At 35.4% G+C, this 23,977-nt stretch overlaps 1 protein-coding gene across 10 annotated transcripts in view; it reads right to left on the bottom strand.

The window, feature by feature from the left end:
• SOX5 (SRY-box transcription factor 5) overlaps positions 1–23,977 on the bottom strand; it is a 1,015,676-nt gene that overhangs the window by 181,451 nt on the left and 810,248 nt on the right. For all 10 annotated transcript variants that reach the window (XM_082635813.1, XM_082635815.1, XM_082635814.1 and 7 more), the window contains one exon: positions 23,011–23,079. In XM_082635813.1, coding sequence (XP_082491939.1) covers positions 23,011–23,079 — 69 coding nt within the window. The remainder of the gene's footprint in view (positions 1–23,010; positions 23,080–23,977) is intronic.

The following is a 23,977-nucleotide window of genomic DNA, read 5'->3' as shown; positions in this document are numbered from 1 at the left end:
CTGGAAATTCTATTTCTTCATCATCATCATCAACATCATCTTCACCATATAGACACTAATAATATTTTCTTTTAAACTACCATTTATCAAGCACCTTTGTTAGCTGGGCACTAACTAACTTGGTACTTTAATTTATTTATAATAATTATTAAAAAACTGAAACAAAGACATATCACTTGTATTTTAGACATGAGGAGAGGGAGTGAATTGCTCAGGTCACACCACTAGTGACAAGCAAAGCGGTCACTTAAACTTTGTTCTATCTGACTAATGAGTCCTTGCTATTTTCCCCACACCTCTCCTATGATATAACCATGTCAGAACAATGCCAATACACCAGGCACCACTGTTAATAAAAACTTAGTCAATCACAATCATTTATTTAAAAATCTGACTGATTTCATCAAGTATATTGGCATATTAGACACAGCCCAAAGTGATACATAATTCTCTTTCCAGACAGTCAGGAGTCTAGTGTATGATGATAAGAATACAGAAGAAAATATGTAAAACTGGTATTTTACAATTTCTTAATCATGAAGGCAATCTGTACCGATTTCATCAGCTGAACAAACATGGATTAGGTATAAATGACCCTTAGGCAACGTCCACATGCTCAGCAGTCGAGCTGTAAGAGACGTCTACTGATTGTAACCTCAGGACAAACCAAGCAGCCAGAGTCCACCTGGAGGAAACATATGATTACAATAACCATCATTAATTACGAACTTGTACACATGAATTTACAGATGAATAAACTGGAACTTGAAAAGATTAAACAGCTTTCTAAGTTTATGCAGCTACTAAGTGACGGAGCTAAGATTTAAACAAAGTCCTCTGAAGCTAACTTCAGAGTGCTACCATCTATATCACTCAGTAATAATACTGTGTCTTTACAAATTCCAGCCACACTGAAAAACAACTATGCAATCTGACCAAAAGTTAAAATGTAAATATATCTGGAATGATAAAGCAGTTTTATGTATTGACAGTGTTCCTGGCAGTCATGTACTCATTCTTTTCAATGCTCATCACTTTCTCAAAGAAACAAGATATCTAATAGTCAAAATAATTATAGCACAATGTATGAACAATCTTAAAGCTGTACTAGGTTGAACTGTGTCCCTCAAAAAGATGTGTCCAACTCCTAACTCTTGGTACTTGTGAATGTGGCTTTATTTGGAATTAGGGTCTTTGTAGATGTTATTAAATTAAGAATCTAGAGATGAGATCATCCTGGATTCAGGCTGGGCCTTAAACCCAAACACTCGTGTTCTTATAAAAGAATGCAGAGAGATATGTGAGACACACAGGGACATAGGGGAGAAGAAGATGTGAAGGTGGAGGCAGAGACTGGAGTGATGCACCTACAAGCCAAGGAACCCCAAGGATACTGGGCAGCCAGCAGAAGCTAGGGGAGAGACGTGATACAGACTCTCCCTCAGAACCTGCAGAAGGAACCACCCATGCCAACACCTTAATATCAGACTCTGGCCTCCAGAACTGTAAGAGAATAAATTTCTTTTGTTATAAATCACCAAGTTTGTGGGAACTTGTTATGGCAGGCCTATGACACTAACACAACAGCAGTTCTAAAATTAGTGAATGAAAATTTTACTTCCCTAAAATACAGTACTGAAGTATGCAGAATTTCTTGCAGTTGTGGATGGTATAGAGAGTCTAACAGTATTAATTCAGCCCTAGAGGATTTCTAGGATGTTAGCTCTATCAGTATTATCTGATCATGAAAGCTGTGGTATTATGTGGTCCTTCTCTCTAGGTTTCAAGCTCCACTAAGAGCATTAGGGACACATTCTCTCTCTCTCACTCTCTCTCTCTGTATTTAAATTATTTGGAATGAATAGTACATATTTTGTTTTATGACTAGTACCATTCACTAACAAAATATATCGGTTGATATATTTGTTCAGCCTTATTTTATACCATAAGTTACCACTGAAGTTAGAAATACTTAAAACTAATTTTTAACAGTATGGCTTCAGCTGTATATAACTTTCTATATAAGTATGTCTGGCTTTGAGATAATTTAATATATATATAAATCCAAATGCAAAAAATATAGTGAGAAATGGTCTATATTCAAAAAAATTGCTTTTCAAGAGATAGTCAATGTAAGTATTCTTTAAATGCTTCACTCAAATTTTAAAGTTCATTTTTTAATCAAACATTTATTTATAAAATTCTGATCAAATATCTATGAGTATACCAGTAGGGAGAAACCTATATTAATTGTATGTGAAAAGTTAATATACAGTGGAATTTCATGGAATTATCTGCAATTGATAACTGTCTCTTTGAGAAGCATAGGGTTTTCAAATTTTTTTAAAAAAAGTAACCCATGATGGCACTGGTAAAGTAGTTTTCTTGTGATTTATAACTAAGTTTGAGTCTCTTCATTTCCTACCATCTTATTAGTGACACAGGATGCAGTAAACTCTAACAAATTCAGAAACTTAATATCTAAGATGAAATAAAACAGTTATAACTTGCACTTATATTAATATTATATTATATGATAGTTTAATAACATTTAAAAGGTCAGACAGAAATTATATTCTTACTTCTACTCTGCAGAGATCCCATTATTACTCTAAGTACCTAATTTTTATGACCAATAACAACATTAGTAGTGATCCACAACTGGCACTTGCCTCCAGCTATGCCCCGTTATTGGACACAGCTGGAGGCAAGTGCCAGTTGTGCTGAAGCAATCAACTGCTCCCATATGGTCCTTCTAAAGAATGAATTCTATATAGAAATATCAGTGGTAAGACATGCAGCTACTTAGCACAGAGTCCAATAAGTGATGTTAAGTGGAAAGACTAGTCATTTCTCCAAAGAAATGCTTGGTCTCCAAGAAAAACTAATAATTAAAGAACTTTCATCCCACTATCTATCATGCAAACGTGATTATCTTTAGTGATACGTCTTATGAAATCTGAACTTAGCTTAAATATTTCCTGGTCTCCAGAGACTTGATAAACTTCCATAACTAAAAACTGATTTAAATTCTTCATGCAGCTGATTCTAGTATTTGCAAGTTTACTAAAATTTTGAATCCAAAGTTATGGAGGAACCTTAAGTTCTGTAACATTCAGAAGATATTGTGACCCACTGTGAAACTAAAATTAAATTTTGATAAATCATGTGATTTAGTGTGCTTACATACAAATTAATTAATTTGAAAATTTAGAAAGTAGGCTGATACCTGAATTCGATTTGACAAAGGACAAAGTTAATTCAGAGATGTAAATCAGTAAAAATACTGAAAGCTAGCATTCATGATTATTAATAAAGGAAGAGAAAAAAAAGATCCTTGGAATCATTAATGGTTTTGTCAGATAACTCTCTTGTCCATTGTTCTGGACCATAGGCAGACATGTTTATTATTTTATATGTATGATAATGAACTGTGGTGTAAGGGATAACATTGGGAGATGGGGTTGTGATCAACCAAACTGGTTTGGATACCATATTAATATAAATACTACTATGTATTTTAATGAATTAAAGCTAATTACATCAATTGGAGGGAAAATCCCTAATTCTCCTGCTTTTTCTCTCTTGCTCTGCTCCCTCTGGGGGTGGGGAGGACCAAACAAGAAACAAACAAAAACCTTTCTGAGATGCTGAGTCCTTAAATTTCAAGTTCAGAGTAATGATATGAAGCAGAGGAAGGGAAGACAGATTACCACCAACAAGAACATTTGCTCCAGTGCTCTACAAATTTTAAGGCACACTCACTTTACGGTATTTGATTGTTTTATCTCAACTATCATGTGAGAGGTACTAAAATTTTGAACTTACAGATGAAGCTGAAAATCAGTGACTGTCCAAGGTCATACAACTAGAAAATAGTAAAGTCTCCAGTTTTTAAATCCTATGGTCTAGGTACAGCCCACATAGCCTTTCAAGGAAAAGACCACTGTTCTTCCTCCAGGCTGTTCTCTTATGCCCTCTCAAGTTCCCCCTTCTTTAAATATAGGACCAGCACCCCCACATTCAAAGAAACGCCTCTGCACTCCTATTCTTTGCTTTTCCAAGGCTTCTGGATTTTCTATTGCTTTTTCCTTCATGTTTCTTATCCCTAATTTACTTTGGCCCTTCAAGATTTGAAATAGCTACAATTACTGTCTCAGTAAACTCTTATAGTAAATGAAATTATATTATTGGCTTTTTCCCACAGGATTTTGAAAATCTTAGTAATGTGTGAGCATTGTTTCAAAGAAGATAAAAATATCTTCATTATAGTTGAGCACAGTATCTGGGATATTTGATCCCTACCTAATTGATAGTGCTTTGGGGTCCCTTATACTTTGCATAAAGACATATATAAACACTCTAACTAGACTTTAAAAGGCCAAAAAATCCAGTTGTGCTAGTTTCATACATTATAATGAATTATAAACTGTGCATTAAAATATTTAGAAAATATAATCTGTATTTCATAATTTTTAATCCATCTTCAAACTTGATTTTCTTCCTTTTGCCTCAGTTACTACCCACCAATGACAAGCATTTGTATCCTTACTTAATTACTCCTGTTTTCCTTTTAGAAAGCTATTAAATAGTGAAAAGAAAAGAGGTCTGTAGTATTTCTCACCATCATGTATATTAAGACCAGCTCAAGACTACATAAGGAGAGAATTATGGGTATGTAGGATTGTAAAAAGAGAGCCTCAATGAATGAGTCCCTATGAGCAAGACCAGATCATAACAACAGATGATGTGGGTAGATATCCCACTGACATTTAGTAAAGCTTAACACAGCCAGAATGGAATAAAACATAATAGTGGTCAAGGTGGAAAGAAGGGTCAAGTAGTAATGAAATAACTGCAGCACATCCTGAGGTTATTTTCTGTTTCTCCTTTAAGTTAAAGCAGTATCATAAGGAGAAAAGGCTCATAACTATTTTCAAGTTATCTGAACAATCAATGGCACTGGGGGACGATGTCTACCTAACTTTGCACATCTTTCCTTGATGAGTTTTTCCTCTGTGATTTCAATAAGTAAATTATAATGTTTGTCCTATTGTGAATGGTTGTTACTAAGGGAAAAGGCTAAAATTGAACAAACATGTCATTAGCATTCTTAAAACATTTAAAAATGAAAGACACTTCAAATTCAAGATACTTAATTTTTTTAATGTTTATGCAAAGGAATCAATAAAGGGAACCAAGCCATAAATGTGTGCTTATGGGATAGAGATTTCAAACAGAAAAAGTATGAAAATTTTAGTATATTATCACTTTTTGATACTAATCTAATAGTAGAAGTCAGTAATCAGAGGGAGTTAAAGAAAAAAGAACTGGGGTAATTATTCTGGGATAGACACATTCCTTGAGCTTTCTAGAATACTCACAGTGAAAATATATTAAAAATCAAACACTATTCCTTCGTGTAGGCATTTCAGTTTCATTCTGAGGCTGTAAAACTCCTATCATAATCTTTATAACCAGAAGAAGAGATTGGACAAGCAGGTTCAATGTCTTAGGGTCCATAATTTCAGGGACTTGTCAGAATTATATGACAGAAGGTTGATCTAAATTGAACTGGGATGGTTACAAAATATAATGTTTTCAGAAACAACATTTAATCCTTTCATCTTTTCCTGTGAAAACTCAGCTAATTTTGAATTTTCTAAGTCTTCCTGTCTCCATTTTTCAGGTATTATGCCATTGCATATTAGTCTGTATCAAAAAACTCAGAAAACATCAAACTTAGGGTAAATTTGAGGATTTTTTCTCCATATTTCTGTTCTGTTTTCCCTGATCAAGTCTCAAAATGAAGAAAATCAATCAAATGATAAAAAAAAAAGAAAAAGTAAAAGAAAGATGCAAAAAAAACCATTAAATAAAGATATATGGAGGAGATGGGCTAAAGGAGATTAATTCCATGTGGCTCTGAATATGGTACTAAAAAGTTTAGAGAAGAGTACCTCTCTCCCATCCTAAATAAAACATAAAGTTCCGAGGATTTAGTTAGATAAAGAAGGCACAATGAAAATACTATCATATCTTAGCGTAAGAAGCCATTAATAATCCTTGCAAAGTGGGTAAAGGAATAGCTTGCATGCATTTGAGAACTTCATTAATATATTTTATAAACACTGTAATTATGATTTCCTTTAATTTAGCAATAACCAAAGAATGTCCATTGATTGGTTTCATCATTCACTTTTTTCCTACAATAGACCCTTATGTTATTTCTATGATTATGACTGTATGCAAGAAGAAAATCATCAGATACTTGAATTGTGCCATGACATGGATGAGCACAGAGATGGATGAAAACCTAATTGTTACATTACTCAAGGTGGGATTTTGTTTACATGTATTAACATTATATCTTACAGTGGCCACATAAGAGAAATAAAATATATAATGATACCGTTGTGAGAAGTGAGATTCACAAGGTATCTAAACTCGCCTACAACTATATGAATTATTAGCATTTTCATGCTACTGGAATACTAATTTTTTTAAGTATGTATTTACAAAATAACATCTGATGGGTACTTATTTCTGCATTGTGTTCTTTCTCCTAAATTCTCACTGAGGTGATCTGTTGTCTAGGAATGAGTCTGTGTCACAAGTAGGAGAATAACTGAGGAGAAAGCAATTGGGTAAGAGACAGCACAGAAAAGAAAAAAAAAATATAAGGTAGTAAAAGACAAGTTAAAGAGAAGACAGTATAAAGTAATGATGTGTTGATGGAAGTATTTGTACACATCAAGATTGTGCTTGTAACACGTTTAAGAGCAGTAGACTTTTTTAATCACAAAAGAGACTTCACTCAATGTCTGAAGGGATAAAGATTTTAGAGAAAGATCTTCTTTCCTGTTTCCTTACACGAATGAAGCAGTTGTTACAGAACAAAAAAGAAAGAGGATTTTTTAAAACTATAGGAGACTGAAAGATAAAGCTTTCAATAAGTGATAGAAGTATATCAAATACTCTAAATGGGGAGGCTGGGAACGGGCATCATTTTACAGTGGGAGAAAAAGAAAAATCAATTGCATAATGGCAAAAATATTTTCCAGTGCCAAAATATTCATTCCCTAATGTAGGTTTTTAAAACATATCTAGAAATCAAAGAGGTCCTTTAAAATATTTCAGTTTTACTTTGAAAGAGCCTCAGCTACTGTTTATCAAAGGAATATTTTTCTTAGAGAAGCATTCAGACATTATTTTCATACTAGAACATCATTTTTTCCTTTCTTTAGTTTATAAACTCTGAAGATACAATGTTATAAATTTTGATCCAAAATGGATCAAGCAGAGACACTAGCTCGCTGTAAAAATTATCATTTTAAAAAAATATAGAGACCATGATGAGCCAATGAAATATATGTTAAAAAAGTTTTGCATGTACGCCTTCCAAAATGATATACTGATAACTTTAGTGAATCAGAATTCGATGAACATTTTCTAATTGTTCTCTCCTATGTGATGAGTCATTTACAATTTTCATGGAACCATTCAAATATTGTTCCAAGTTTCTTTAGCAAAAGATTTAATATCTGTTTCAAATTCCAGATAAAGTAATAAATACAACTTTATGGGCTCTGCAGGACTGCTGCTCATTTTGTGCTCAGCAATGCTTCAGATCTTGGTTATTTAATATGATTAATCAGGACTAAGAGATCAGGGTCTACACCTAATTACCATATGGGACTTAGGCACAGCCCTTATCATTTCTGGACCATACTTTCTCCATCTACTGAAGAAGAAAAAGTTGGATTAAGTTATCTCTAAAGACTATTTGTCTATATTAATATTTTATTGATCAAAGAGTTCTAATTCAGGGGCTTCCCTGGTGGCGCAGTGGTTGAGAGTCCGCCTGCCGATGCAGGGGACACGGGTTCGTGCCCCGGTCCGGGAAGATCCCACATGCCGCGGAGCAGCTGGGCCCGTGAGCCATGGCCGCTGAGCCTGCGCGTCCGGAGCCTGTGCTCCGCAACGGGAGAGGCCACAACAGTGAGAGGCCCGCGTAACGCAAAAAAAAAAAAAAAAAAAAAAAGAGCTCTAATTCAGTACTACTCAAGGTGTTGGCTTGTGAGGTCAGAAGCTTGTACTAGGATACAAACCACCAAATTTCTTCCTTCATCAAGAAATTCTTGCAGTGAAAAAGAATGTCAGCTGAATTGAAACGGGTTTAGCAAGCCCCTTATCTCTTCAAGGACTTGTAGCAGTTCACAGACTGGTCTGAAGGCCTTAATGTCCCAACACATTCTTCTTCCTGCTCACTCAAATAATTATCTTCAAACACACCCCCAAATTTTTACAATGATGTAAACGTTAGTAGTCTTCAGTTCTACAGCAATTGAGAAGAGTGAAATAATTTGCAGGTTTCATAATTCTACCCCTCAAGCGTGCAGTTGGCTGTACCGTAAATAATCAAAAGACTATACGTTAAATTTAGTCTTCCAAGACACAGGCTCAAGGCAAGGAAGTTTGAAAAATTAACCATGGCTATGGTTATTGTGACTTTATCCCCAAATCTAAAATTGGGACACATGGCCTGACAAAAACTAGTGTATTTATGGGTTTTCAAACTGAAACAAGTTATTTAAATAGACAGAATGGTGTTAGCAAAAGGGTTAAAATCACTGAGGTATACTGCATCTCTTATTAGGGATCCAAAGAGTATAAAAGAATGAATAACTCATGTGAATAGACAGAGAAAATATTTGAAATATGAATGTCCTAGAAAATTTAGAGTAGGATATACATGCACTGTATATATAATCCTAATAACTGAGTACAAAAAGTTGTCATTTTCAGAAATTCCTATTTGTGGAAATTACAGTCTAGTGAATCTGTATATTATTTCATTAGCATAGTCTCAAAATTATGTTTAAAATTCGAACATGTCCTGATTCTATTTTATTATATAATCATGTTAAGTTAGATATAACAGAACAAAATTACTATCTATATAAGTGGATGACATTTTTATTATTCAGGTGCTTCAAGGCATCCATTTGGTCAAAAGCTAGTTACTTATGTAAATAATGGTGGAGATCTATAGTTAGGTACTTTTAAATTTGTTTGTTTCAAACTAAAGGTAAATTTTTACCAAATGTGTGTAAATTATTTAACCATTGATTGACTTCACAAATATCGACCCCTAACTACAGTGCTTTCTCTTTCACCTCTTTGCAGCTATTTGCTTGTTGAATCATTTTTGTCTCTCTCCATACACATATACTCATATACCACATTTCTATATACATTACTTCACTTTAAATGTCTTTTAGTGCTTCTGAGTCTGACTGATGTAAGATGTTATTTTGAACATGCCAAAGCATCTAAACGACTCCAGCCTTTTCTTTTCAGCCTGCATTCCTTGATAAGTGGCAAAGCTTCCCACTTATCAGTCACTCAAAGTGACTGTAGCTGTCAGTTGTGTACAAAGCGCAATCAGTTTGGAAGCGGAGACACCAGCATTTTTCTTCTCAGCTTGAAGCAAACACGTTTTGACTGCTAGTCATTCAATTTTAAAGCATTCTCAATTAGGGTGGATGAAGATATAAAGAAAACGCATCCTAAACACCTCCACCAGGCAACAGAAAAATTTTATTGTTATCTCTTGATTTACTTTAAGGCAGCCATTCCTCCTCTTTTTCTGGCTGCTTGACATGGGTGCTCATGACAACACACCCTCTATCATGAAAAGACTGAAATATAGTATACTAACACCCTGTGGAACCTCTGTTTGAGCCTGTTTACATGTTTTCTTGTGCTCTCTCCCTCTTGAATCACCCTGTAGTAAATCAAATAATTTACTTTAAAAATTAAAACAAAACACTCTTTTAGACTCACCTGGTTTATATGTGAACAAATTTTTATTCAATGGAAACACAAAATCCAATTCAATAATGAGAAGAAAGAGGAGAAAAGTTAGCCAGAGAAAGGAACTTTGGGGGAGAGAAAATAAAATAAAAGTAGTAAAGGAAATAACTAGTGGCTATGTCAGATGGTCAAGCAGCAGGTATGGATACAGGTACTGGCAAAGTTGTGAAAAGGAATAGAGAGAAAGACAGTAAAAAGCGTATTCAGAATTAGATGGTGGTTATGGGAGAAGAAAAAATTTTAATACTTATTTTGGCACTAAATAGAAGAAATGAAGGGAAGATAATGATTCAAAAAATGTATGTACAGACACCTGTGTGTATACATAGATATATTAATAGAAATCTCAAATTAAATATATGGGTATGATATCAAAATTAGCTCATTAGTTTACCTCTTTTATAGTTAAACATATGTGTATGCTATGAAAGTTCATTAGATCACTTCTTCTAATTTCCTTTTTAAGTCTAACAAAATTGTCAACATAAAATAGTTTTAAAAGATATTTATCTTTTATAAATATGGCACCCTATCTTTTTTGGCATTCATAAGTGAAGATTTGGTCATATGCAATATTTGCTTCTGTGAAACATATCTTTCCTCCATTTATAAATATTTATTTCCTCCATTTATAAAGGACACCCTCTTACTTGGCTTACCATAGAAAGCAAAACTAAATTACTTTAAAAAAAAATCCTGCCACATTTGCTAGTTTAACAGGTTTAGCTCAGTTTGATAAGATCAATTACTTTTATTTTCTAGGGATTATCTGAATTAAATCACTCCTTGCTACTCTAATAAGGAGAGAGAGGAAGAAGGCACCTTTTAGTCTACATAGTAGTCAACTGTCAGGATCTCAGAATCTCACACACACACACACATCCTCATTTCTACTCGCTACAAGATTGAGAAAATGCCATAACCTATCTGAATTCTTGTGATAATCATAAGAAATGACTTCTACAAAGTGTCAACCACTTAATAAGCAATGGGCTGCTTCTTCTTACTAGTATAGTACAAGGGGACAAAATGATTTTACAAATCACATACAGCACTAGGGAATGTTGGTTATCTATTTTTGATGGCTCCCATAGCATCTATTTTAATCTCTTGAGAAAATTACTGTCTTACTTATTTTTACATACACTACACACTGGATAATGCACCCTCACTTCATTTATACAGTCATACACTGAGTAAATATTTCTGAGTTCTCATCATATGTCAAGAAGATTTACAGGTTCTTTGGATACAGCAGTGATCAAGACAGATAAAATCCTTGACCCCCATAGACTTGTTGCTAGGTGTGCATTTGTGGTCACAAGGGTACAGCAAGAACCAAATAAATATAAGGGGTGAGAGTGCTGTAAGACAAGTCTGCAGGAAAAGAGCCCAGAGGCAGCTGGAGGAGGCAGGGGCACCTCCGGCTCTCAGAGACGGCCTCCCTGAGGAGGATGGCACTGGAAGAGATGGCTGGCTGAAGTGAGGCTGTGAGGTATGGGAGGAGGTGAAGAAAGCATTCCGGGCCACAAGAATGACAAGTACAAATGCTCTGATGCTAGAATATTGCCGGCATATTCTTTGCAACCAGCAAGGATGGGTTTCTAGCGTGGAAGGAATGAGGGAGAAAGTTAGAGGTTGGTGCAATCAAGTATAGCCCAACAGACTAAGGTAAGAAGAGTGAATTCATTTTATTTATTTATTTATTTATTTTTTTGCGGTACATGGGCCTCTCACTGTTGTGGCCTCTCCCATTGCGGAGCACAGGCTCCGGACGCGCACTCTCAGTTGCCATGGCTCACGGGCCCAGCCGCTCCGCGGTATGTGGGATCTTCCCGGACTGGGGCACGAACCCGTGTCCCCTGCATCTGCAGGCGGACTCTCAACTACTGCGCCACCAGGGGAGCCCAGAATTCATTTTAAATGACATGATTTTGAGCATGGTTAAAGCACAATTAAATTTAAAAGATTACTCTAGCAGCTATGTGAAAAACCTAGTCAGCAGGTCAACAGAGGAAGCAGATTGACCCACTTGGTTAGGGGGCCTACAACAGCAGGTTAGGTGAGAAGTGATGGTGACATAGACTAGAGTGGTCATGGGAGAAGTTGCTCAACTGATAGACTTTGAGGATAAAAGCCAATTCCGATGGATTAGTTGCGAGACATAAGAGAGTGAGAGGATACAAAGACAGCTCCTAGGTCTTTGACAACAGTAACTAGGCAAGTGGCATTATATTCACAGATGGATAAATCAGGAAAGAATGAGTTTGGGGGAGATGATTAAAGGTTCTGTTTGGGAAATGTGAAATTTGAGGTGCATATTAGTTATCCATTTAAACAGGCTGAGTAGACAGCTGGGTATTAGACTCTGAGGTCCAGGTGAGAGACAGAAGCTGTTTAAGGGGATCATTTAGGAAATAAGTGGAGATAAAGAAGTCAGAGGATGGAAAATAAATGCAAGTTAGCTTTTTAAGGACAGGAAAGAACCTACCAAATGAGACTGAGAATGGGGAAGAAAAGCAGACTGTGGTCTTTTGGAGGCCAACCAAAGAGTGTTACAGGAAAGTGGGAGTGGTCAACTTTATTGAATGCTGCTGTGAGGTCCAGTATAAAAAAGACTGAGAATTAAGCACTTATAGAATATTCACTGAAAAAGAAACAACTTCAGTTTTCCTTTTGTTTCTCCTTCAAGGGAAAACTGGGGACCATTCTGGTATCATAAAGGTATCTTGTGTTCTATTTATCTCTCCTTTCTCATTTTTTTAACTGTTAATCTTTCTTTTCTGAAGAAAAGAGCCAAATAAACATGCACACACAGAGTAAAAAGTCAATCAGATTCTCGCTGCCTGTAAATTACATAAAAATTTACCAACTCTTGAGTAGAAATTAGTACGCTGGCTAGAGAGCTCTTCGAAGGAAATTTGCCGTGTACTAGGGATGTCTGGAATGTATGTCTTGACTCATGATATAATTGCTCTTTGTAGAATTAATTCATTTTATGTTAACACTGTTAATTTCACTGGCATCTAATTTTCTACCTATTTGTCAACTCTCTTCAAAGATAGGAGATAGAAATTCTTTCTAAAGACTCTGTGAGCACTTCCTGCTACCACATTTATTTACCACACTAACTGTACAAATTAAGGTGAAATAAAAGAAGTTCATTTTAGGCCAGCATATTGACTTTTGACCTATATTCTCCAAACCTGTTATTGATAACTTGCTTTGTTTTGTTTCCCACTATTTGATAATTACATTCCCAGGTTTTATCTAAGCACTGATGGATTCTGCTTTGTTAACTGGTAAGATATGAACTGTAGAGCCTCAGTGAAGAACAACGTTCAGCTTTTTCCACAGGTAATGATGTTTGGTAAAGGTGGCAAAGTCATGGGAAATGCGGCTCTCGGTCTGCTTTCTGGGCCAGTCTCGGTGATTCCATAATGACCACACTGGATTAAGTGAAACCAGGGTTCACTTCAAAAATCATACTGCAAAGATTGGAGAAAGAAAAAACACAGAAACGGCACAGAAATTGGATGACAGAAAAAGGAAAACAACATGAAAGACTGAGATTCCATGTAAAAAAATGAGGAAAAGGAAATGACCTCCTTCCATGAAATGCATTGCTTATGTCTTTACTGAGGAGCCCAAGTCAGGATGAATGAATTACAGAACCAGGATTACAACTTCCAAAAACTGTTGTCAATGTCACTTCAACAGAATCATCAACTATAGCTGTTATTTCAACTAGGGTCTCAATAATGATACTAAAAAGTTTAAAATATCAAGGTCATTGTCTAAAATTATATATAAACTCATATTGTTTGACAAATTTAACAAAAAGGGGAAAACGATGGTGAAATTCTCCATATCTATATCCCTTGTCCCCACTCTTTTCCCACCAGAGAAACTAAAAAATATATTCTATGCTATACAGATCTTAGAATTGCATATTTTGGTTTTGGAGCCTCAAGCTTCACCTTCACCTTTCATCATCTTTATGAGGACTCCTTTGTTCCCAGATACTGTTTACTGTTCTGAATATTTTCTCCTATTTAAAAAGAAGGAATTTTTTTAAAAAATGATGTTCTGATTTACATTTCCAAGATAGACTGACCATGTGCATATATCTCAGTTCTTTCTGGAGACATCATTAAAACAATAAAAACAAATAATTTATAAACCTATGTCACGTAAGATAATTAAGAATAAAAGGCATGCACAGGGGCCTCCCTGGTGGCGCAGTGGTTGAGAGTCCGCCTGCCGATGCAGGGGATACGGGTTCGTGCCCCGGTCTGGGAGGATCCCATATGCCGCGGAGCGGCTGGGCCCGTGAGCCATGGCCGCTGGGCCTGCGCATCCGGAGCCTGTGCTCCGCAACGGGAGAGGCCACAACAGTGAGAGGCCCGCATACCGCAAAAAGAAAAAAAAAAAAAAAAAGGCATGCACAGGCAAGAAATATGACCAAAGTTTTGGAAGATGAAAAGCAATTGTAGAGTGTTAGCTGATGAAAGTGGGTGAAACAGACTAGAGTACACACGCATGGGGTTAAGTGAAAACAGGGCTTAATTTTTACTCAGAATCACCAGAAAGTCTTAGGACTTGAAATACTAGATATGAGAGAGAACAGGAGTTTAAGACCTGGGTTGAAAACAGTAGTATTATTTGAAAGTGGCTCTCATCCTCTTCCCCAGCTACATCACACCCACTTCAACAGAAACTGAATAGTCTAAGGAAACTTACGATAGCTAGCGCATGATCATTGGAATCCCAGAACAAAGACCTTTCTGTACCCATATATAGGATTCATGTTATGTATGGCCAGCTTCCTGTTCTCGCTAAAGCAGTGCCCACCTGTTGATAAGTCTCATTCATAGTCAGAGCTCCCAGTCTACTTGTTCTTATCTCATTCTTAAATCTGGATGGGTAACCAATCATTTTCTAATTCCAGTAGAACTTCAAGCTGAAAGAGTAACATCAAGATAAACAAGGAGGTGAAAATGAGAGAAAGGATAATTTAAGGAACTGAGAATTATTTTTTTTGGTAACACCCTCAAACATGTATACCCTGAGATATTCAAGGAGAAATGACCCATTAAACAATAGGATAACCTGAAAAAAGAATTAGAGAAAAGAAGTTGCTCATGGAAATTAAAAAGGTAATTTCTCAAAGATCCAATTAAAAAATTTAGGAGATAAAAGTTTAGGCAATCCCCTAAAAATAAGAACCAAGAAACAGAAACAAAAAATATGAACATTAAGAAACATAGTTACTAACCCAGAAAATACAATGTCTGCCTAATAGGAGATACAGAAAGAACTGAAAAATAAAGGATAAAATGGTCAAGAAAAAAAAGACAAGATAATTTTCCAGAGCAAAAGAACATAACTTTAGAACAAAAGATTCATGGTGCTTACAAAATAATAAATGAAAAATATCAGAATATATGCTGATATTTTTCATGTATTGTGAAATGTCGCAGTAAACAGAAGATACTAAAAGCCTTCAGAAAGGAAAAATATTGGTCACACTAACAAAAACATCAGATCAACATCATATTTTTCACAGATGCGAGAAGATGATGAATCGATGGAATTGAAATATAAGGGAGATGACTTCCAACTTACAATTTTATTTGCAGCCAAATTATCAATCAAGTAGAGGGGTAAAATGGAGCATTATTATACACACATACATTTAGAACTTTTTATCCCAGAAACTTTATATATGATGCAGACCCCTGCCCCTCCTTTTTTTTTCTAGGAAGTTCTTGATGTGATTCTGGAGCAAAACAAGGAGATAAAGCAAGGAGGACAATATAGGAAATAGTGATTCTCTCGACCCTGGAGAACCATAAAGGGACATCCTAGAATGTCGGCAGGACTAACTAAACCAAATGAAAGCAGGAGAACAGAGGACTAGGGAGGAGGTATCAAGGGAAGTCGGATTGTGGAGATCTGGTTTATTCTTGAGAATTTACAGAGATAATAAGGCAAATAACATGAGGAAGAAAGACTAATGAAAAGGCAGTTGGAAAGCTCAAAGCTACACAGAAATGAAATAAGGAGCACCTTATTTAGACTATGCAGAAAAAATATATAGACATATTTTAACATAAAAATCGTCTATTGATTTTCAGTTTTTAGGATTAACCAACAGGTAAAGCAAAACAGCTATGTGTGTATGTGTTTATATACACATACATATATACACACATGTATTATATATATTTAGAGTAAACACACAGATAACAGAAATTGGCAGCTGTGTGTGACAGAAGAGAGATGTCATCCTCATCCGACAAGGCAAGTGTTAAGAGACACTATTTATAGTTGATTGAGAAAAGAGGTGTAAGTTAACTATTTAAAGTTTAAGAATATCTGTTGGAAGAACTTAAATGACTTATGTCACTATATTACAGGTGAGGGAGGGGTAGAGGGGAGGGTGCTGGGCTGGCAATACCAAAACTAAGTTTCCAGTTTCCAAGTTAATGATATTTAAAGTTGATAAGTCAGAAACGGCACTATAATAATATTTGATATACAGAAGTATAATACATACTAGAAGGCTATTAAAAAAACAACAGATTTTAAGGAAATCTTTTCTGAGTGAAAAGACTGGGCACAGTACAGAGGACTGGGCTCTGGATGGTTGCTTTCATTATTCTCTTGTACTCTTTTAGCCATCAGGTATGTGTTATATCAATACAAATTTAAAAATATATATGCATATCAATCTATCTGTATCTCTATCTACAAAAGCAGGTTTGTGCAGACAGAGAAATCATATGAATGACTGAAATTCTATCATTAGGTAATCACCAGGAGATGTACATAAAAAAAACACAATGCTTAAAGGATTTTAAAGTGGCTCCCTCTGAGTAAAAGGACAGACCTGCAGTAATCATCACTGCTCTTTTAGGAGCGGACACCCATCTTCTCAATAGGAAGTTCTCCTTCCACAAAGTACAAGGAAGAGAGGAAAGTCATTTCTAAAGCTGCTACTTTGTATCTCTATATTTTCTCCTCTAATAATCTATCTGAATGTCAAGAACTATATCCTCCCAGGGGTGGTATATTGTATTTCATACAGAAAAACATTAGTCGGAGCTCAAGGAGTTAATGCATTTCCTTCTCAGGTTGAAATGCTACCTTAATTATATGGTGTTTATTCTTGGCATTTCCAGTTTCCTAAAGAGACAAGGTTACTTTGCAATCTCTTTGTGCTCATGTATGTGTGTGGGGTCTTGTTGAGGAGGGTAAAATGCTTCCGACTTACCACACTGAGAGAAAGAAATCATAAATCAGCAGGTCAGTCAGGTACTATTATTTCACCTTTAACGTTATTATGTTTCCAATGCAATATTTCAATGGATTTCCTTCTGCATAATAATTTATCAAGAATTACCAAAACCCTTAATGAGCTCAGAGAACTTTGGCTCCAATAAAATGAAACCTTTATCACAAATTGGTTGAGACCATGACTGCAACGTAATCATTCAACTGTATATAAGTCAAGATGTATTTTTACTTCGTAGGAGTAAGTTCCCAGGGAAGGTAAACTCATTTTAAAACTTTGGGCCATTAAGCCTTAAATGGCAGAATATTGGTGAAATAAAAATGACCAGGACTCGGGGAACTTGGAATCCAGCCATGGTTCCACAAGAAACAACTTATGTGACCTTGGGAAAATCTTCTAACCTTACTTGGTTTCACTTTACAAATGTCAAAATGAGAGCTAGGTCTAAATAAAGGCTTTCTAAAAATCTGCCATAGTTCTAAAATCATATAAATTTGGAAGAGTTAACTTACACTTTTCAGTGGCTACTGCCATGTAGGTTATATACTTTTTTTCCTAGAAATTCTCCTCTATGGAAATATTCATTAAATTGTCCATCATCAGAAAAACAGAAAGAAGTTTTTCAAATGACTTAGGCAAAAACTTTTAGCATTGTGTGCTCATTACATGCCAGGGATGATGCCATTTAATCCTCAGACTAACCAGGTGTGACTTAGGTACTGTAATTCCCACTTAATAGATGGGAATAATGAAACTCAGAAGGACTGAGTAATTTTCTCAAGATCACATAGCAGATGAGGTACAAAGAAGCAGAAACTGAACATGAGTATGTCTACGTCCACAGAACCTGACCTCTATCTTTTTGTTTAACCATTTAATACACTTAAGTTTCATACAGTTAAATATAATCCTGTAACACCTAAAGAATCAAGCTCTTTCCTACATACTATGGAATATACACTGCCCAACTAAGAATACAAAGGAACAGAGATTTGTCCTTTGCTCAGTCCTTAGCTCCAGACAGAATCGGTGACCCAAAGCTACTATTAGTCCTGCATGTGCTTACCTTATGAATCAGCAACAATGACAGGGGGTTATTAAATACCAATTCTCTCCCCCCAAGAGAACACAATGAACAATAGTTGGAAAAGTTTATCAGAAGAGGGAATGCAACAAATATGTGGCATCTCTTATGACAGTTTAAACACTGAGCTTCCAGTATGGGAATCATGAAATTATGCATTTGAAAAGAAGTACAATATCTTTAAATTCACCCTTAAAAATATTTAAGTCAATTTCATATTAGACCATGTTGTTGGATTGACCCTCTAAGATGCTAATAAGAACTTTAAATTCCATTAAGTATTATTGAAAAAGGGTAAGAGATTTAAAACTAGGACATGCTTCCCCTGGCCCCCCTCAAACACACACCCAAAGCTACAGAAACCATGTCCTATACAAAGCTTCAAGACAAAAAGAGAACTTGATTCTTCAGGAACATTCAGTTTGTTGCCATAATGGATGTTGAATAGAGGTCACTCATTCATTTACTTTAAAAGGTTTTGGTAACAGTGAATCAGGTCAAGATGAACCACTCGTCTAGGATCATTACTGGAAACATAAACCATCTAACAGTATTAGAAACAGGCTGATTTATTATAAAAAAGAGATTAGTCAGGAAATAAAACTGCTGAAGATGGGCACTATAGCACAAGCAATAGAGTAAAGAAAAAAAAAGATTACCCTCAAAAAATCTAGAAGGATATTTTTCTCTGAAATATTTATAAATTGCATCTTATGTATTAATGTGCATTAGAAGTTAGCTAGATACAGTAAGTAAAAGTGCAAAAATGTTCTTTTTTTTTAAGGACAATAAACAAAAACATTAAAGAAAAATATTGCTGAATAGTAGAAAAGGAAGACTAAACCTTCTTAGTGTTCCTACAATTAAGGGTCTCATAAAGAAAGAGACAAATTCTTGAGGGAAGATGGGATGTTTCTGATATTATGCATGATTTTATTTGTAGAATGAACTGATTTATGAACTTGTAATGAATGACAGAAAATTTTCTTAATTCTTCTTTTAATCCTCATGAGTTATGTGAATAAACTTGGAAGGAGGCTATAACTCATAAAGTCTTTATAAAGAAATAATGTAGATTGAGTTTTCAACCCAATTAGAATCATGCAATTTTAGAGCCAAGGTTGCTTTTTAAAGAGATAAGAACAGTTCATAAAGAATTGACCCTAAGTGATTAAATAAACTGGCTAATTTGCCAATTCTTATGGCATTTTTCTCTTTCCATAAATAACTGCAGAGTAAAACTTACCACCATTCTTTTCATCTGGAGTTGAAAGAAAATAGAATTAACAGGTCAAAAGAAATTTTAAATAACCTGGGTCATTAAAAATGTGAATGTTTGTTCATACACACACATACAAACTTGTTCATACGTTTTTAAACTTGAATGAAGTATACTTCGAATGGAATAAAGATGACTAAATTAACCTCTTCTTTAAAGAGAGGAAAGAATGAGGAAAATGTTAGGGGACATCACCCTCCTGTCATTTAACACAGCTATCAAGTGTGAAAATTTGTTCTGCTCTCTTACCTATCAATCTAATCTATCTCGCAGATCTGCTTAGCCCATCTAACGTATTGCATAACTTTCCCAATATCTGAACCAAGTTAATGTCTTGTGTATTTATAGCTGAAAAATTTTAAACATAGCCCTAACTGTGGACTAGTAACACTGCAGTCCACTATTATATCAAGAGAGGAGCTAGAATGCATTGTTTTCTAAGGTCCAAAGGAACAATGGCACAAAACATCTAAAAAATGCAATCAGGATGAATAATGTAAGTGGTATGTTTTTTTCTACAAGGTCTTAAGGCTCCATATTTAAGAAAGAAAAAAAAGTAGATCAAATTCAAAATATACTATATATTTTCAGATATCAAAGAAAATTTAATCTATGGTAAATTCTTACGTGAGCATTGATTACATATTGACAAAAATTCATCTCATAATAATATTTGTTCTACATTTAATTTACCTTCCACTATAGCAGATTTGATTTTTAATCTTCTCCCTCCTTGTTCTATGCTGCCAAAGAAAAGGAGGAAGTAGAAAGAAAAGGGAGAGAAAAAATTCTATAAAGGAAATATGGTTAAAGATTTATGTGGGGAATAAAAAGGATCTCTTCTATGTTTTTAATCTTCTATTTCTACACAAGCCACTACATCAGTGCTTCCCATATTTCTCAATAGACTAATTTAAATATATTGTGATTTTCATAACTATTAAGTGTTTGTTAGACAGCTCCAAATTAACAATTTATAAAATATACTTTAGAACTATGCTTTCAGTTAATGAATATACTAGAAGCTGTGAAAATTAATTCCTTTCAGACTGTCACTCTTGCTCAGTATTTATTTTTTGCCTGAAACATTCCCAGGCTTTTTTTTTTTAAATAATAGCTTGATGGGTTTTGACTCTGTCGGTATCATTTATCTGTACTAACACTAGAAAAGAGGACATATACACAGATATAGTATCTCAGCATCTTTTAATGTTTCCCCCAAATTACTGTCAGTGTGACATTATTTCCTTTAGGGACTACTGGATTTTTTTTTTTTTTTTTTTTTTTTTTGTCTACCCTGTGAACTAGTGGAGGCCAGCAGCGTAACATTTTGATCAAATAGAAATTCTAAGCTTTTAAAGTTATCATACTCAGCAAAATTTCAACTAACAGTCAGAAAACTTTGCTTCTGATCCTGGTTCTACCTATAACTAGTCATGTGATCTTGGGCAAGTTATTAAACTTGGCTCCCGCTCGCTGGAATACAGTTTCTATAGTCCTGTCATCTCTAAAAGAGTTTAAGGTAATTCATTTTAAAAATGCTCTGCCTTATAAAGTACAATGCTCCATGCTCTGGAGCAAGAAGTCCTCCAATTTCAACATTTTGTTATTATGACAGAGCTTTAAATCCACATTATGAATGCAGTGGTCATAACTGTGGAATAATTGCAAAAAAAGTAAGTACTGAAGGTGTTGCACAATTTATATGGTCAGAAAACACAGCTGACTGAGCCTTCTACATATTTATAATATGGGTTTACATACATTTTTGCAATTCTATTTAACAAAAGACTATCTCAATCTCATAAAAATGATAAACACTTAAAACCATTGGTACCCTCATCAAATCGCAGTGAAACCAAGTGAATTGCAAAGGACCACAGCACTCATTATGGAATTGTATCTTATTTATAATGAGAAATTGCCATAATAATTCTATTATCTTTGGTTTTCAATAATCAAAAACATTTTAAGTGTAGATAACCTCGTGCCATCAACTAAAATTACATTCAAAGGCAGCATGCTCAGGCTAAACATAAAACCTGAAAAACAGTTTTAAACCATTGAATGAATAACCACACTCCAGATAGGGAGAGACAGATAATATCACATTAGAAATGTGCCGTTCATAATTAAGGAAGGCATGGAGTCTTGTTTGGAACATTTCACTGATGTTTCTCTGTCTCACTGAAACTGTGCTCATTAAAATCTCAGGTAGAACAAGAATGAGTAAACCTTGATTGGACTATATAATAACCCACAGTAAAGGAATTAAGTGTAGCTGACCCAGTTAGATAAAATGGGATAAACTTTTTTGGCAAATAAGTCTAAACATGATAAACATGCGGATGAAATAATTTTGACATGTTTGCTTCTGTCATTTATATTTACACTTAATAAAATATATTGGATTCTCAAGATACAGCTTCAAGAGAATGATGAATTTCTCCCCAGATAAGCTGACTGCAAATCTAACAGTTGATTTCCGATGGATGATGTCACGTAAGGTTGGAGTCATTGCTCCATGAACTAGTTTCCTCTTCTTGCTAGTCATAGCAAGTATGTATTGAGTACTTACTATGTGCCTTGACACTACGCTAAAGCTCTCCATCCATGGTTTTATTAAATCCTCCTAAATACTCTACGAAATGAGTGCTTTCAAAAAGGGAATTTTCAGAAAGGGAAACACATTTTGGCAAAACGCATGCCACAAGCAAGTGGTGGAGACGGGCTATCCCTGGCAGCTTTGCTTCTCATCATTGCAAATTTCCACAGAAGAAAAATATGGAGGTTACAGAGCCCTCAGTCTTCGTTTCTCCTTGCAGTATGAAGGGTGAAATTCGACTTGAACACCAAATCATCACCCTCCCTCACTTCCACCTTGATCACACGTGGCTCTCGAGCCTACTGTAAAAATTCTCCCTGCCACCGCCGTCTAACTGAAAACCTTTCTGCTTTGTAGAATGAACTGATTTATGATCTTGTAAAGAATGACAGAAAATTTTCTTAATTCTTCTTTTAATCCTCATGAGTTATGTGAATAAACTTGGACGAAGGCTATAACTCTATAAAGTCTTTATAAAGAAATAATGTAGATTAAGTATTCAACCCAATTAGAATCATGCAATTTTAGAGCCAAGGTTGGTTCCCCTGCACCTCCCCTATTAAGAACATTTCCAGGCACATATTAAACATTAAAGAATAGAGAAAATGAAACATTTCTCTACAATAATTTCCTTTCTGTGTAGGATAAAAATTACTATCAGCTTGCCTCCCCTAAAACACCACAACACAGTCGGGCCCGTGACAGAGCCACCGTGTGCGAGATTCTCATGGCACGTGGGTGACACATCATGATTAGGCCGAAAGTAACTTTTATTTTGGAGCTTATTTCAGTTAGGTCACCTGAAAATGAGAAACAAAATCTATTTCTTAATTGGAAGTCCGTATGAAATTATGATTTCTGACCTGGATCTGTTGCTGAAGCAAATTGATTTTGTGTTGTTGCTGCAGAAGCTGCTGCTGTTGTCTTGCAATCTGCGGAGAAATGGCACATGAAAAATTTAAGAGTATATTACAGTCCCAGGGGGAAATTACCAATGTTCTGTGTCTCAAAGTTTGATGTGACACTGATTAAGCTTATGAAGATAGATGTGCCTACGCCCCTACAGGACCAGCAATTCATCCTTAAGTAGGATCAGACAAGAGATTTAGACTTCAGGAACAGTCAAATGAAGCCTAAGACACAAAACAGTGGTCCAATCCAGTGTGAAATGCTGGAGTTCCAAAAATCCCTCTTTCTGGCAGTATGTTAAGGAGGTACTACCTCTGACGTTTTCAGCCCTTGGAAAAGAAAGAGAATATTTCATAAACAGGAGGGTGGGTGCCAAAGAGTTCAGAGTAGGACAAGGTACTTTAAGATGCTCTATTCCTTAGTGAGGTTCTGGCATGCTTTTGTGTCTTGGTAAACACTGCCATTTCTGCCTCACAGACTGACTGCCGAGTCCTCAACATGTTCAATTCTGGTCTCTACTAACAGGATTCTTAATAAAGTCACCAGTCACTTCCAATTTTTTAAATTCTGAAGTGTTTTCTAGTCCTCACCGCTTGACTTTTCATCAGATTTCAATACTCAAGTGCTTTCCCTTGATCCTGAACTTTCTCCCTTGGCTTCTATGACACCACATTTTCCCTGTTTTGCTCCTATCTCTGAGTCTGATCCTTCCCAGTTACTGTCAATGGCTCTCTCCTATCACACAATGTTGAAGGCTCATTTTAGACTCTATTCCTTTCCCTCTATACCTACATCCACACATATGCCAAGTGATTACAAATTTGTTTCTCTAGCCTGGATCTTTGCTTTAAGCTTTAGACCCATTTATCCAACAACATTCTCAAAGGCACTCCAAATTCAACAGATTCAAAACTAAACTCA

This window comes from Mesoplodon mirus (genome assembly GCF_964341445.2).
Source record: "Mesoplodon mirus genome assembly, chromosome: 11".
In the NCBI taxonomy this organism is placed as follows: domain Eukaryota; kingdom Metazoa; phylum Chordata; class Mammalia; order Artiodactyla; family Ziphiidae; genus Mesoplodon; species Mesoplodon mirus.
This window is presented reverse-complemented; position numbering and strand designations above follow the sequence as displayed.